Raw genomic sequence first — 15,082 nt, forward strand, 5'->3', positions numbered from 1 at the left:
ACTGGGGTCTTCCTCCTACACTTGAGCCCTTGCTCTTGCCCCTGTGTGTTGCAGCCTGGCTAGCCCAAGTCCATGTTAGTGAGATGGCAAAGCTCTGGCTCCTGCTGCTTTTTCTCCCCACTGAATCCAAATCACCACTCCATGAAGCACCCCTAGCACCAGCTGGGTCCTCCCTACACCCTGGATGGGAAATGCACATGGCCTTTCCACAGCAGGAGGCAAGGCTGGGATTATCACAGGGGATCACTCCTTGGGACAGTTCTGTTTCCAAACACCTAGCTTGGGATTTCATTTTTTACCTTAGATAAAATTCCTATGAAGGAAATGTGGGGACTAAACCCTCTTTTGGAAGGGGAAGAGGTTTTTTCCTTTAGATGTGGCAAGTCAAGAGAATATTAAAAGAAGAGCTTTGGGCCCAGAAGGAGCTAAAGCTTCAAATGGTGCCAGGGATGTCTCTCTTGAAGCTCAAATAATTAGGTGTGTGGGTTTTCCAGCCCCTGCCTTCCCTGCTCTCCCCTACCCTCCTAAAAAATGAGGATTTGCAGAGACTAGTTCAAATGTGGTTTGTCTTTGGGTTCCCATGAGCACTATTCCACGTGGATGCCTATTGCCTATGTCTTGCTTGGACACCACTCAGCACCCAGGCCCAAGCACACCCCAAAGCTACCAGGGCCCAGCAGGAAACCCACCATGCTCTGTGTATAGGAGCCAGGTATAAGTGAAAGGCCTCATAGGCTGCAGAGCCAGAATAGAACTGGGTCCCCATACAGCTGAGGGGAAGAATAGAGACCTCTTCAAGAAGAATTATTTGCCAGTAAAAAAAAAATGGAGCTTAAAGCACAACTTCTAGTTGATAAGTGACTATTCAAAAATGGCCCCTAGAGCGCCATGGTTATTTCTCTGATTCCATGTCAAATGGGCTCAGTTTACTAATAGAATGGTTTCCCCAATCATCCCATTTCACACACCACTAGTAAAAAAAAAAAAAGGTTCTACCAGCCACAACAGATCCTCAGTGACATCTAGTCAGACCCATGGTCTTCCATAGGTTTGCACAAGTGTAACTGGCTGGCCTTCTGATGGGAACTTTATAAACAGCTTTGTTGATAATGTAAAAGAAGGAATACACTCCAGACTCTCTCCCTCTGAGCTGAGTTTCCTCGCAGTCGGCCTGTGGAGCTAAGAGCAGTAAAAATATATTCTGTCTCCCGATATGGCGGCTCTAACTCCACTGTACACTGAAGGCAGTTAGGAGAGTCCTATCTGCATTCAGTTGCTTTCTGAAGTGGGTGATAGCAACAAGGTGAATAGGAGCAGTGTCCATTGCCAGCAACAGAGACAGTGCTCCAGCACCAGGCTTCATCACTCCTGTAGAGATGTGCCAGAAGGTGGGGAAAGTGGCAGTGACATTCTAATGACATCAATCACAAGAAACATAGCAGCTGTGGTTGCTCTCTTTATCCCCTTAGAAGTGACCTGCTGCTACATTGTCCCCTCTTTCAGCCCTCCACCAATTCCCCAAAGTAGAGAGAGCAGAGCTGGCCTCTGAATGAAGCAGGCAAGAGGTGCTGAGCCTGATGAGAAGCTGGCAGTGGAGGAGCTCTGCTCTCCCAGAGGCATGAATTGTGAGCTTGACAGTGCAGAACTCGCAGATTGCCAGAGGGGACAGAATCTGAATTAGACTCAGCCCAGAGGAGTCACTGCAGAAGTTACCATGGCAGCTTCCAGGAAAAGGGAACATATAAATAAACCACAAAACAGTGAGAATGAGCCAAAAGGGTCTCTGGGGTCCATTCCCCCCTGCCATGAGGGAACAGTCTGGCCCCAGCTCCTTGCTGAAAGGCAGTCAGTCTCTGGGCTCCTTGCAACAGGAAGGCTAGTCTCTGGGCTTCTCCCTGCATGACAGAATGAGTCCTGTCTCATTCATATGGAGCAGGGGCTGAGGAGGAGCTGGGCATCTCCAAGGTAGTGCATGCTTTAGACTTCACTCTCCGTGGAGGGCTTGCATTGGTGTTTCCAGCCTGTGTCTGGGAGTGAGGCGCGCCGTTCCGGGGTGGCTGCTGCCGTGTTGACACTGCTGCACTCAGACTGCTCCTCCTGCAGCAGCTGCTCAGTTTCGGTGTCATCCAGTGAGCCAGAGCTGGCCTGGATAGAGACAGTGTCAGTCTTCATGCAGACGTGGTCCCGGAGTATCCCTCCCCGGGAGCTCCGTATCTGCTTGAGGTCATCCCACTCAGACTCGTCACCGGACAAGAGGCATATTCCTTCCACAATCTTGATCTTTTCCTTGGTGTAGCAATGATCATGACCAGCCTAGCGGGGAGACAACAGAATAAAAATACCCACAGAGCATCAGTCACTTCTAGCCAAAGTACAAAGCAGCGGCTGGAATGAGACAGGCAAAGAAGCAAGCAAAGGGATGGCCCTCAATGAAAAGAGTAACTGGCTACTGCCATCAGGGCAGCAGAGACCATTCTAGTCTTCCCCTTCACAATGCTCAGCCCAGCACACCCAAGCCCTCCCCAAAGGAATACCCATTCCAAATCTCCAGGCTCCTTCAATCCATGGAAAAAGGTGAGGGAAGACGGCTCTTCTGCTTCACTTGGACAAATGGAGCCAATGCCATTTGGGGGCAGGAATAATACCAGAGCCTGAATAGGAAGAAGAAACCTGGGAAGCAGGAACAGCCAAAAGAGACTAAAGGGCAGAAGTAGGCAGGAAATCAGGTAGGAGTTTGCAATGGGATAAGGCTGCTAAAAAGGTTAATCAGTTTGGGAGCTGCATATGCAGTGGCTTTATATCCCAGAGCAGGGAGGAGCAAGTTGCCCTCTATATGCATCTTGAGACAGCCCCCCTGGTCTACTGTGTTGGGTTTGAGCACCTCACTGCAGTGAAAATAACAGAGGAAGTATAGAGAAGAACAACAGAAATTATCAGAGGGCTAGAGGGACAAAGTTATGAGCAGAGATTAAGAGTGAATTCTGTCTAGCTTGGCTCAATGATAACTGAAGAGGCATGGGTGTAGACATCTCATAGGTGTTTGTAAACCCGCCCCTCCCCCGCCCCCCCCAGAGGAGAGAAGAATTATGTGTGTGACACATGTGGGTATATCTAAGTAATGAGACTAAGAAAAAAATGGGAAAGGTTTAGAGTGAATCTCAGGGAAACCATTCTGACAATGGAGTATTGGAGGCTGTGAAATACGGAGGAAAGGTTGAGGGATCTATTTCTTGGGGCATTTCAAACAAAACCACTAAAAATTGTCCTATATGGAACAATCCTATCCTGGCCCCTGGGAAAGGGAGTCAATGGTATAACAGGCCTTATCCATCTCCAGGGTCTACAAGAATCAAACTCCCCCAGATAAGTTATTTTCTTTAAGTAGCATAAACTGCAAACCCTTAGCCACACAACCAAAAGACCAGTGCTAGAAAATGCCCTGTGCATCCCCAGCCCAGGGAGTTTAGTTGAGCTAGTTCAAAGGCACAAACACAGACACATGGGAAAGCCAGCCGAGCAGCAATTTGTACATGACAGTGTTAGAGCCTTTCAGTGCTGCAGGAGTGAAGGATATGGGGGTCACTCACACATACACAAACAGAGCAGTGATACCTGACGTGAGGATGTGAGCAGAAATCAGAAGAAGAAAGATGAGAAGCTATCAGGGGGATGAGAAAGTTGCTGAGGAAACAAAGAGGAGAAACTAAGTGCTACACGATAAAAATAGATACAGCCCTATATGGGGCCCATACCAATGTCCTAGTCATCAGGATTTTCAGTTCTTCTCTCCACCCTGCCCCTCCACATGGTGCATAGACAAGAGCTGTGTCCCTTCTAGCCAGACTCTTCCTGGTTCTATCTGTGACTGCCCAGGGCAGTGTTAGGGTCAGTGGGGAAGGACAGGACTCAGCCAAGGAACATGGGTCCAAAGGTAGAATTTTCCCTTTAAACCCAACAGCCTGGTGGCCAGCAACACTGTAACAGGGATACAGGAGACTACAGGAATAGAGGGGAAAGTTGGAGCCTAAGGCAGGTCTGTGCAAGTGGGAAACAATGAGGAACTGAGAGATGTGCTAGTTAAGCCCTGTGAGTCTTGCTTGGTAGCTTACTGCAGCTGCCCTCACCCATCCCAGGGATCTTCCTGGGACAGATTTTGGAGAGCTCTCCGGATGGGGATGTTTTCGGGGTTCAGGCACCTGCCAAGAACCAAGCACAATTCACTCTCACTATTTACATAGATTTGTAATGTTAGGACAGTTAGAAGTTGGTCCCGGAGGCCTCTAAGAGCAGCTCTTACCTCCTTCTTATAGCACAGCTGGTTGTACAAGGTCGGCTTGGGAATAGTTTCGATCTTCACCTCCTGGGTAGCTGTCCGGTATGACGGGTTACTGTAAGTCAGGTTCCCCAAGCCAGGGTCTGTGAACTTAGACTTCTTGTGTCTGTAGGAGGAGAAATCAGGAAGAGGAGGTGGAAGAACAAAGAACAGAAATATCCAAAACACATGACCTGGTAGTAATGGAAGACTAACTACCCAGATATCTGTTGGCAAGGTAACACAAAACGTCCAGTAAGTTCTTGGAATGTGTTGGGAGACAACTTCTTGATTCAGAAGGTGGAGGCAGTAACTAAGGACATAGAATCAAGTCTAAACTAGCTAACTTAACAGGAAGGAATTGGTTGCTAATCTGAAGGTGTATGGCAACTTGGGTGAAAGTGATCATGAAATGATGGGCTTCATGATTATAAGGAAAGGAAGAAGTGAAAAGAGCAGAATAAGGAAGATGGACTTCAAAAATCAGACTTTAACAACTCAGAACTGGTAGAGAAGGCCCCATGGGAAGAAATTCTAAGAGAAAAAGAAGTTATGGGGAGCTGGTAGTTTCTCAAAGAGACAGTATTAAAGGAGCAACAGCAAACTATCTCGACGGTAAGGAAAGATAGAAAGACCAGTAAGAGGACTGTATGTCTCCATCAGGAGCCTTTAATGACCTGAAAATCAAAAAGGAAACCTACAAAAAGTGGAAACATGGACAAACTGCCAAGGAGGAGTACAAAAGAATAGCATAAACATGCAGAGACAAAGTCAGAAAGGCTAACAGACAAAATGAGTTACACCTAGCAAGGGACATAAAAGGCAATAAGAAGAGCTTCTATCAATACACTAAGAGCAAGAGAAAGACAAATGAAAGTGTAGATCCTCTACTTAGTGGTGAAGGAGACCTAACAGAGAACTCTAGAAAGCTGAGGTATTGCTTACTTTGCTTCAGTCTTCACTAAAAAGGTTAATAGAATTAATTTAACAACAAGGGGGAAGGAACGCAAGCCAAAATAGAGAGAGAACAGATTAGAGAATATTTAGACAAGTGATATGTATTCAAGTTGGCTAGGCCTGATGAAATTCATCCTAGTGTCCTTAAGGAACTAGCTGAAGCAATCTCGGAACTGTTACCAATTATCATTGAGAACTGATGGAGAACAGGTGAGGTCCCTGATGACCGGCGATTGGGAAACATAGCAGCTATATTTTAAAAGGAGAAACACAGAGCACCGGGAGAATTATAGACCAGTCAGCCTAACTTGGATTAGGAGAGAACAGGGTTATAAGGAATAGTTAAAATGGATTTGTCAAGAACAAATCATGCCAAACCAAACTAACTTCCTTTTTGACAGGGTTACTGGTCTAGTGAATAGAGGGGAAGCAATACTCATGATATATCTTGATTTTTGTAAGGCTTTTGACACAGTCCCACATTATAGTCCCATCAGCAAAATAAGGAAATGTGATAAAATTATTATAAAGTGTACAACTTGTTGAAGACCGTACTCAAATCATAGTTATCAATGATTCACTGTCGGACTATGGGGACATATCTAATGGGGTCCCACATGGGTGGTATTGTCCTGGGTCTGGTACTATTCAATATTTTAATTAGTGACTCTCATAATGGAGTGGAGAGTATACTTATAAAATTTGAGGATGACACCAAGCTGGAAGGGGTTGCAAGCACTTTGCAGGACAAGATGAAAATTCAAAGTGACTGACAAATTGGACTGAAATCAACAAGATGAAATTCAGTAAAGACCAGTATAAAGTACTACATTTAGGAAGGAAAAATTAAGTGCACAACTACAAAATGGGGATAGTATTGCTGAAAAGGGGGCGGGGGGTTATAATGGATCACTAATTTAATATGAGCCAATAATGTGATATGCTGTGAAAAACACTACTTTTTCTGGAGTATATTAACAGGAGTTTCATATGTAAGACATGGGGATAATTATTCTGCTCTACTTGGCACTGGTACGCCTCATCTGGAGTTCTGTGTCCAGTTCTGAGAGCCACACTTTAAGAAATATGTGAATAGATTACAGTGTGTCCAGAGGACAGCAGCAAAAATGATAAATGATTTACAAAACCTGACCAATGAGGAAAGGTTTAAAAAAACTGGGTATGTTTAGTCTTCTTTGCTCAAGACTGAGAGGGGCACCTGATAACAGTCTTTAAATATGTTAGTGGCTGTTACAAAGAGGACTGTGACTGATGACCACTCAGGGTAGGTGAAGAAATAACAGGCTTAATCTGCAGCAAGGGAGACTTTGGCTAGATGTGAGAAAAACTTTCTAACTATACGAATATTTAAGCGCTGGAATAAGTTTTCAAAGGAGGTTGTGGAATCCCCATAATTGGAGTTTGTCTAACCTGTTCTTAAAAACCATCTGTCACAGACAGTCTAGATTTACTTGGTCCTGACTCAGTGCAGAGGACTGGACTACATGACCTTGAGGTCCCTTCCAGCCCTACATTTCTATGATTCTGTCAGTAGAGAGATATGGTCCCATTGCCAAAAGGTCTGTTTCTACAGACAAGGCCCCAAACTAGTGACCAGAAAGCTCCAATGATCTAGTTGTTCCCTCAGGCCAGAGGAGAGCCTGTTTCATCAGGTACAGGTGTTCCCTTCAGCTGCCTGTACAGGCACCATGCACTAGTGCAAGGCAGTCGGGTTGTCTCTCGCTTACACCAGTACAAGTCAGAGGTGACTTCGCTGTTAGGCAATGGAGTCATATTAGTGTAAAACCCATAAGAGCAGAATCAGGTCATGGACTTTACAGAGACAGAGATCAGTAGAACAAAACAAGTGCCCCTTAGGAGAGGGTCACGCTCTGGAAGAGCTTGTGAGAGCAGCTGGCTGAAAGCGTTTGGAACTCACAGATTTACTAGACCAGCGTTTCTCAAACTGTGGGTCGGGACCCCAAAGTGGGTCATGACCCCATTTTAATGAGGTCACCAGGGCTGGTGTTAGACTTGCTGGAGCCTGGTGCCGAAGCCCGAGCCCCACTGCCCCAGGCTGAAGCTGAAGCCCGAGCACTGCAGCCCTGGGCAGCGGGGCTCAGGTTACAGGCCCTTTGCCTGGGCTTCAACTTTGCCCCCTAGCCCTTGGTGGTACGGCTCGGGCTTGGGCTTTGGCCCCCGAACCCGGGGCAGCAGTGCTTGGGTGGGCTCAGGCTTCAGTCCCCTGTGCTGGGATCATGTAGTAATTTTTGTTGTCAGAAGGGGGTCGCGATACAATGAAATTTGAGAACTTCTGTACTAGACGAGATCCAATGCCATGGTGATACAAATTCCATCACACTCCTGCATACGATTTTCCAGACTCTCTCTAACATCGAGCCAAACAGGGTTTTGCAGAGCGGGGAGCAGGAGGGCTGGGTGCAAGTGCAGGGGGTGGCTCTTCCCATATGCTCTTTATAAGGAGGAGGAGAACTTTAGGGCTGCCCAACAGACCTCAGTCTGCTCCCCAAGGTCTACGTGGGCCAGGGGTCTTCGTAAGTAAAATGAAATCGTTATTATTACTAAAAAGAAAAAAGAAAAGGAGTACTTGTGGCACCTTAGAGACTAACCAGTTTATTTGAGCATGAGCTTTCGTGAGCTCACGAAAGCTCAAGCTCATGCTCAAATAAACTGGTTAGTCTCTAAGGTGCCACAAGTACTCCTTTTCTTTTTACGAATACAGACTAACACAGCTGTTACTCTGAAACCTGTTATTATTACTGTTTCCAGATAATGAGATGCTTGTAGCCCCAGTGATGAAGGACCTTTGTTGAAAATCTCCTTCAACCAAAAGACTCAATTCACCAACAACAGGGAAGAAGGGGACAGGATGGGAAGTGGGGGTCAGATACCTGTATATAATTAGAGCAGCAATAAGCAGCAGAATGACCAAGACACTCAGGAGGCCTCCAATAATGTAGGTGACATGCAGCCCTTCTCCTGAAAAAGAATAGCAAGGGTGAGAGGAGGCCCTTTCTGTGCCACTGGACTATGTTCAAAACTAGTGTAGCTGTGTGTGCATACATGTACACACCTATGTATTGGGGTTTAGCAGCCCAACTCTAGGGTGGATCTTGGCACAGCTTGAGCCCATTCTCTCCTCCTCAGGGAATCTGGAGAAGACCTCTGAAGTAGGGGTGATATTATTTTTCAAAGATAGGGGCAAGTTAACCCCCTTCTGCTCCCAGCTTACTCCCTGGCTGGGTTAGTCTTCCTCACCAACCAGACTACAGGAGGAAAGTACCCTTTGAGAGCTAAACTTGTTCCGCCTGAGTGATGAATGTGGGGGTTGGGGAACTCTGCTGTCCTTCAGACTAAAATCCTCTCCTCTGGCCACGTAGGGAAGAGCCTGTTTGGGGCTGAAAGAGAGCATGACTGATTTTCATCCTTGGGATACTCCTTGTCCTGCTCAGAATGAGATTGAAGAAGGTCACATTTGAGTCCTGAACACCTTAGAGTGAAAGGCCCTGGCATAATCTGGAAGAAAGGCTCAGCTAGCAGAGGGTAAGGAAGAAGAACTCACCTGTGGTTGCCAGTACTGCCTCGTTCTTCCGGGTGCACAGGCCTTGGCCAATACCTTTGTCAGAGCAGCTGAAGGGCACAAAGACACAGAGTTATCATCTCACTGCACAGAACAGCCAGTCATCATCTGGGTATGGATGGAGCCATGCAGGATAGGGCAGGCTGCAGCTGGGAATGGAGGGTAAGCTGGGGGTTTAGAAGGGGCATTATGACAAGAGCTTCCTTTGCCTGCTCAAGTATACCCTTCTACCCAGATGAAAGAGGTTTCTCTGGACCTAACTCTGTAGATCTTAGAGTCTCCACACTCTTCTGTCGCACTGCAAGTGAAGCTGGGATCTTTGGACAGCTTGTTCATGGGACATATTCAAGAAAGGGCATTAGCGCTGAGCAGTCACTCTTCCCCTTCCCTCTGCATTGAGGCTACATAGTGCTAATCTCTTAGGAAAGGAACAGAAGAAAAGCCAGCCCTGCAGAGAAAAAATTTTCTGCAGGGATTTTTATTCCCAGCAAAGAGAAAGAGGTATGTCTTTGCTTGCAGTTAATACCCCAATATGCGACGGAAGAGCTCTCCCTGCTGGGCAGGGAGAGAAGTGGGCCAAGGGACAATGGCAGAAAATACTTTATTGATTAAATGCATAGAAAGTAAGACCTGCAGACACGCTGTTTGGTCCCATCCTAGCTATCCCTTCCGGGGCAAGGCAGGACTGCTTCCAGGGCTCTGCCCAGTCTAGTTTAAAATGATCAAAGCAATGGAACTCCCACCCCATCCCATGGGAAATCATTCTCCATGTTAAGAGTTCAGCAGTCATACATGTGAAGCACAGGGTACCATGGGCAGGGCCAAGAGGATTCCTGCACCTTCAACAGCCAATCACGCTAGCAGGCACATTTGAAAGTGAGCAGCAAAGCCTATGCAGCCCATGCCAGCTCCAGAGAGTGCTGGCTAGAGCCCTGCGCAGATACAAAAATGTGGATCCGCATCCGAAAGAATCAATTTGTATCTGACCCGCAATCTGCCCTCTGTCTTTTACCGCAAACCGCACCAGCAGCCAGCTATCTCTCAGTGCCTCTTAGGAGCAGTGTCTGTGTGCGAGTGTACTGTATACAGGATCTCAAAAGTGGGGAAGCAGCTGTCTGTAGCTCATAGCCTATGAGGCTGCTTCCTCACCTTCTAGATCCTGTATTCCTCTCCCCTTTCTCCCCCCTCCCCCCAAATACAGAGAAAGGAGAGGAGATAGATCAAGAAGCAGCTGTCTGCAGCTCATATGGCTTCCTAACTTACTTTGCAGAAGCAGCTGCCTCCCTCTCCAACTGACCTGATACAGCAATACTGAAGTCGGGAGTTTCCTAAATTGCTTGGCTGCTTAAACTGCATCAATAGGAGCTGGGGGATTTTGCTGCCTGTCTTGATCTATCACCGCCCCTTTCTCTGTATGGAGCAGGGGGAGGGAATATAGGATCTGGAAGGAAGCAGCCTCACAGGCTATGAGCTGCAGACAGCTGCTTCCCCACCTTTGAGATCCTATATTTAGAGCCCTGCGCGAATACAAAATTTGTATTTACCATCCAATCTACAAAAATGGTCCTCAGATATCCACAGATTTGCAGGGCTCTAGTGCGGGCCTCTGCCTTCGTAGACAGGGTCTTCTGTGGTTATTTACAGGGTGTCTAGAGGTTGTATGGTCTCACTCTACCTTGGGGAGGTGTGATAAGGTGGTGGAAGCTGAAAGGGACATGCACATCCTGCATTTAACTCTCAAGTCCAGATTGCAAGCTGCAAAGTCACTCACTTTCCTTCTGTTGCTTCCAGGGATGTGTGGGGTTTGGTCGTTGCAGAGCCTGATCTGCCAGGTGAGGTCTGGCTCCTCTCGCTCATACTGGTTGTTTCAGGAACAGGGGGCACCATTCCAGGAACTAAACAATATAGACAGAAAAAGAAATAGGAGCCTGGTTTTGTGAGACAGATGAAGAAGTCTGCTAGACCACAGATCACTTCCTAAATAGTGAGACCAAGAATTTGTGTACAGAGCTCAGATACCCAATGCCCATCCGCTCCAGCAGGAAGCAATGTAGGAAAGGTATTTGCAGCTCACAGCTGCTTGACTTACATTGTAGGGACTTTTGTAGGTTTGGAGACCTCCCAGATACCCTGCTTCTCAACAGGAGATGCTAAAGGCCAGGGTGGGAGTGCTGACTGTGGTTCACATATGGATGCTATTACCCCAGAGAACCGCTCTGAACTCACCGGTGGAGCAGGGTCGTCCATCTGGTTCATCTGGACATGCACAAACAAAGTCAGAAACCCTAGCAAAGCAGAGATGGGTGCAGCCTCCATTATTCACTCCACAGGCATTCGTACCTGAAGGAGACAACCAAGGCATTAAACCTGGAGCAAGTGATCAGGTGAGGCCTTGATGGAGTTCAGTACACAAGAGCAGGAGCCTCACTTCCCTCTCAATCAAGATACACTGCTCAAAAGGCCAAGGAACTTCTGTGCCACATGAACCAACCCCTCTACCCCACAGTACTGAGAGAATGATGGAGAGAGCCAGGCACCAACAGATTACAATAACCGTGTCAAAAAGGGGCTAGAATATTCTGGAAATCAGCAGAGAGGAGCCCAACCATTGCATCCAAACAGATAAATCTTAGGAATAGACGCTTGGTGTTACTACAGAGAATTCTTTCCCAGGTCTCTGACTGGAGGGTCTTGCCCACATGCTCAGGATCTAACTGATCACCATATTTGAGGTTTTGAAGGAATGCCCAGGTCAGATTGGCAACGACCCTGTGACCTTCCTCTGCAACATGGGGCACGGGTCACTTGCTGGTTTGACCTAGAGTAAACGGTCGATTCTCTGTAACTTGAAGTCTTTAAATCAAGATTTGAGGACTTCAATAACCCAGTCAATAACTGGGCATAGGGCAGGTGAGTGAGGTCCTGTGGATTGGGATGTGCAGGAGGTCAGACGACATGATCATGATAGTCCCTTCTGGCGTTAAAGTCTGAGTCTAAACTGATTGTTTAATAATTTGTTCCAGTATATTTTCCAGGTATCAAAGTTAAGCTGACTGGTCTATAATTCTCCGAGTCCTTCGTTCGCCTTTTTAAAGATAGATACTATATTTGCCTTCTCCTGTCCTCTGGGAATTCACCCTCCGCTCCATGAGTTCTCAAAAGATAATTGCTTATGGTTCCCAAATTGCTTCCGCGAGTTCCTTACAGACATTAGAATAAATTTCACCCGGTCCAGCCAACTTGAATATATCTAATTTATCTAGATGTTCTTTAACCTGATCTTTCTCTATTTTGGCTTGCCTTCCTTCCCCTTGTTGTTAATATTAATTGTGTGAAGCATCTGGTCATAATTAATTCTTTTAGTGAAGACTGAAGCAAAATAGGGATGAAACACCTCAGTCTTCTTCAAATTGTTTATTTGCTCTCCTTCCCTGCTAAGTAGAGGTCTACACTTTTCTTCATCTTTCCATTGCTCCTAACGTGTTTATAGAACCTCTTCCTATTGCCTTTTGTCACTTGTTAGGTATAACTCTTTTTGTTCCTTAGCCTTTCTGGCTTAGTCCCTACATGCTTGTGTTATTGTTTTGTAATCATCCTTAGCAATTTGTCCACATTTCCACTTTTTGTAGGTTTCTTTTTTTTTGGATTTTCAGGTAATTAAAGAACTCCTGATGGAGTCATATTGGCCTTTTACTATTCTTCCTATCTTTCCTTCACATCAAGATTGACAATATCAAAGGAGCAACAGCAAACTCTTTGAGAAACAACCAGCTCTCCAAAACTCCTTTTTCTCTTAGCCCTGGTCTACACTGAAGGGGGGAATCGAGCTAAGTTACGCAACTTCAGCTACGTGAATAACATAGCTGAAGTCGACATACTTAGATCGACTTACCATGGTGTCTTCACCATGGTGAGTCGACTGCTACCGCTCCCCCGTCACTCTGCCTGTGGAGTACAGGAGTCGAAGGGAGAGCGCTTGGGGGTCGATTTATCGTGTCTAGACTAGACACAATAGATTGATCCCTGCTGCCCGCCGATCGATTGCTGCCCGCCGATCCGGTGGGTAGTGAAGACATACCCTTAGAGTTTCTTCCCATTGAACCTTACCTACCAGTTCTCTGAGTTGGTTAAAGAATTATTTTTTTTTTTTAAGTCCATGTTCCTTATTCAGCTGCTCTCACTACTTCCTTTCCTTAGGCTCATGAAATCTACCATTTTATGATCACTTTCCCCTCAGTTGCTGTCCACCTTCAGATCTGCAACCCAATTCCTCCATTAGTAAGACAAGTCTAAACTGACCGTCCCCCAGTTACTTCCTCCACCTTCTGAAACAAGAAGTTGTCCCCAACACATTCCATGAAATTACTGGCCATTTTGTGTTACTTTTTCAACAGACATCGGGGTAGTTCAAGTCTCCCATTACTACCAGATCTTGTGTTTTGGTATTTCTGTTATTTGTTCTGGACATGCTTCATCCTCCTCCTGATTTGGTGGGCTGTAGTAGTCTCCTACCATGACATTGCCCCTGGTTTTTCCCCTCATCTTCATGCAGAGACTTTCAACGGGCCTTCCTCTCACCTCCTTCTGGACCTCAGAACAAGAATATATATTCTGGATGTACAATGCAACTCCTCCCTTTTTTCCCTGCCTGCCCTTCCTGAATGAGGAAAGACAGGCAGTTATAAGGAAGTTATAACATAGGCTTCCTCAGCTGAAATCTCAGAGATGCAGAGAATGTGCCCAACCAAGACTGAGGGAAGAGTCACAGTTTGTAGGCCACACAGAGGGGGGTGGGTGGAGGGCAAGGGCTCTCTGGTGAGAGACTGCACTCATTAAACATGCCAGAGTACCTGCAACCTGCTTGGCACCAACTAGCAGATGCAGCAATTAGGATCACCCCATATACCTGTCTGCCTCTGTGGGGAGACCACAATGATATCCATTAGCCCCTCAACATTGGCCAGGACAGTCTCCTTGTTTCGGCCTGAGTATTTGTCCACTCGCTGGATAGATTTGGTTTGCCAGTCAGTCCAGTAGATCCACCTGTCCTGCTGCTCAGAGGGAAAAAATCAAAGGCATTAGAGCATTTGGTCACATATATACAGGAACTGCAACAAGAGTATTCATGGGGCTTAGGACTCCAGACAAATCCCCTTCCCAGCCTAACTTCCCTCTTCTCAATGTCAATCAGGAGCTTCCCGCACCCCCTCAGCCAAACTCTTTTTCTAGAAACAGCCTTAGGTAAATCCCAACCCAGAGAGGAACACACCAGATCCCCCACTACCCCATATATACCCAAGCAGTCTGTACTATCCCCTATGGAGCCTGGCTGTACAGCAGTCACTGCATTCACCAATACCAGCGGGCTCCTTTTTACCTGTGTCAGGGCAAAGGGGTGTGAAACCTGGCTGACCAGGACCTGGCGTAGCTTCCCATTGAGATCAGCACTCTCTATACGGTCAAGATGTGCATCCACCCAGTAAATCCTATAGAGACAGGGAAAAGAGATGAGACCAAACCCCACTGTTAGTCTTTCACCCATACTCACACGCCTCACTCACTAGCCCAAGATGCCTCAGATCAGGCAAAACACTTCAGAGGATTGAGCTAAAAAGGCTCAGGTGCACTACATATCTTACTCAGTTCTCCTGGGTATGACAGCATCACTCCCACTCTTGCACTGACCTTCTAGTATCATAGTCTAATGTCAGTCCATTGGGCCAGCCCAGGTCAGCGTTGATTAGAATTTTGCGCTCAGAGCCATCCAAGTTTGCCCGCTCAATTTTAGCGATGTGACCCCAGTCCGTCCAGAAGAGGTACCTGAACAGAGACAAGGCAGATGCAAGAGACAGGTAAGCCCCCAGAGGATGTGGGAAGAGGCAGAAGGACAGGTATGAGACTTTGCATTATTAAGTCCACTAAAAACTTTACTTGTGGACTAAAACAGATGAGTGTACATTTTTCACTAAAAGTTCCAGTTTTGTTCACTTATCACACCCCATTTTCCCAATCTTGGCCTGCATCACTCCAAGCTGGACCTAACTCTTCCCCAGCCGCTAACATCATCCCACTCCAAACAAAGGCAGTCCAGTCTCCAGGAACTTGCCAGACTCAGACCACACATCTTTCCTTCCTCCCAGATCTCCCTCCCATTGAACTGGCCTTGTACATCCTGACCTCCCACATCTTCCCCTCCACTTGGCCCTAAACCT

General features: G+C 46.7%; 1 protein-coding gene across 3 annotated transcripts in view; it reads right to left on the reverse strand.

The window, feature by feature from the left end:
* Positions 1-15,082, reverse strand: part of LRP4 (LDL receptor related protein 4) — a 102,946-nt gene continuing 87,864 nt past the window's right edge. For all 3 annotated transcript variants that reach the window (XM_074955385.1, XM_074955384.1, XM_074955383.1), the window contains 9 exons: positions 14,556-14,690; positions 14,248-14,356; positions 13,777-13,921; positions 11,097-11,210; positions 10,642-10,765; positions 8,853-8,920; positions 8,182-8,269; positions 4,298-4,439; positions 1-2,313 (listed from right to left, as the gene is read on the reverse strand). In XM_074955385.1, the coding sequence (XP_074811486.1) occupies positions 1,978-2,313; positions 4,298-4,439; positions 8,182-8,269; positions 8,853-8,920; positions 10,642-10,765; positions 11,097-11,210; positions 13,777-13,921; positions 14,248-14,356; positions 14,556-14,690 (1,261 nt within the window). In that variant the 3' untranslated portion in view covers positions 1-1,977. The remainder of the gene's footprint in view (positions 2,314-4,297; positions 4,440-8,181; positions 8,270-8,852; positions 8,921-10,641; positions 10,766-11,096; positions 11,211-13,776; positions 13,922-14,247; positions 14,357-14,555; positions 14,691-15,082) is intronic.

Source organism: Natator depressus, chromosome 6 (assembly GCF_965152275.1).
Source record: "Natator depressus isolate rNatDep1 chromosome 6, rNatDep2.hap1, whole genome shotgun sequence".
NCBI classification, from domain to species: Eukaryota; Metazoa; Chordata; order Testudines; family Cheloniidae; genus Natator; species Natator depressus.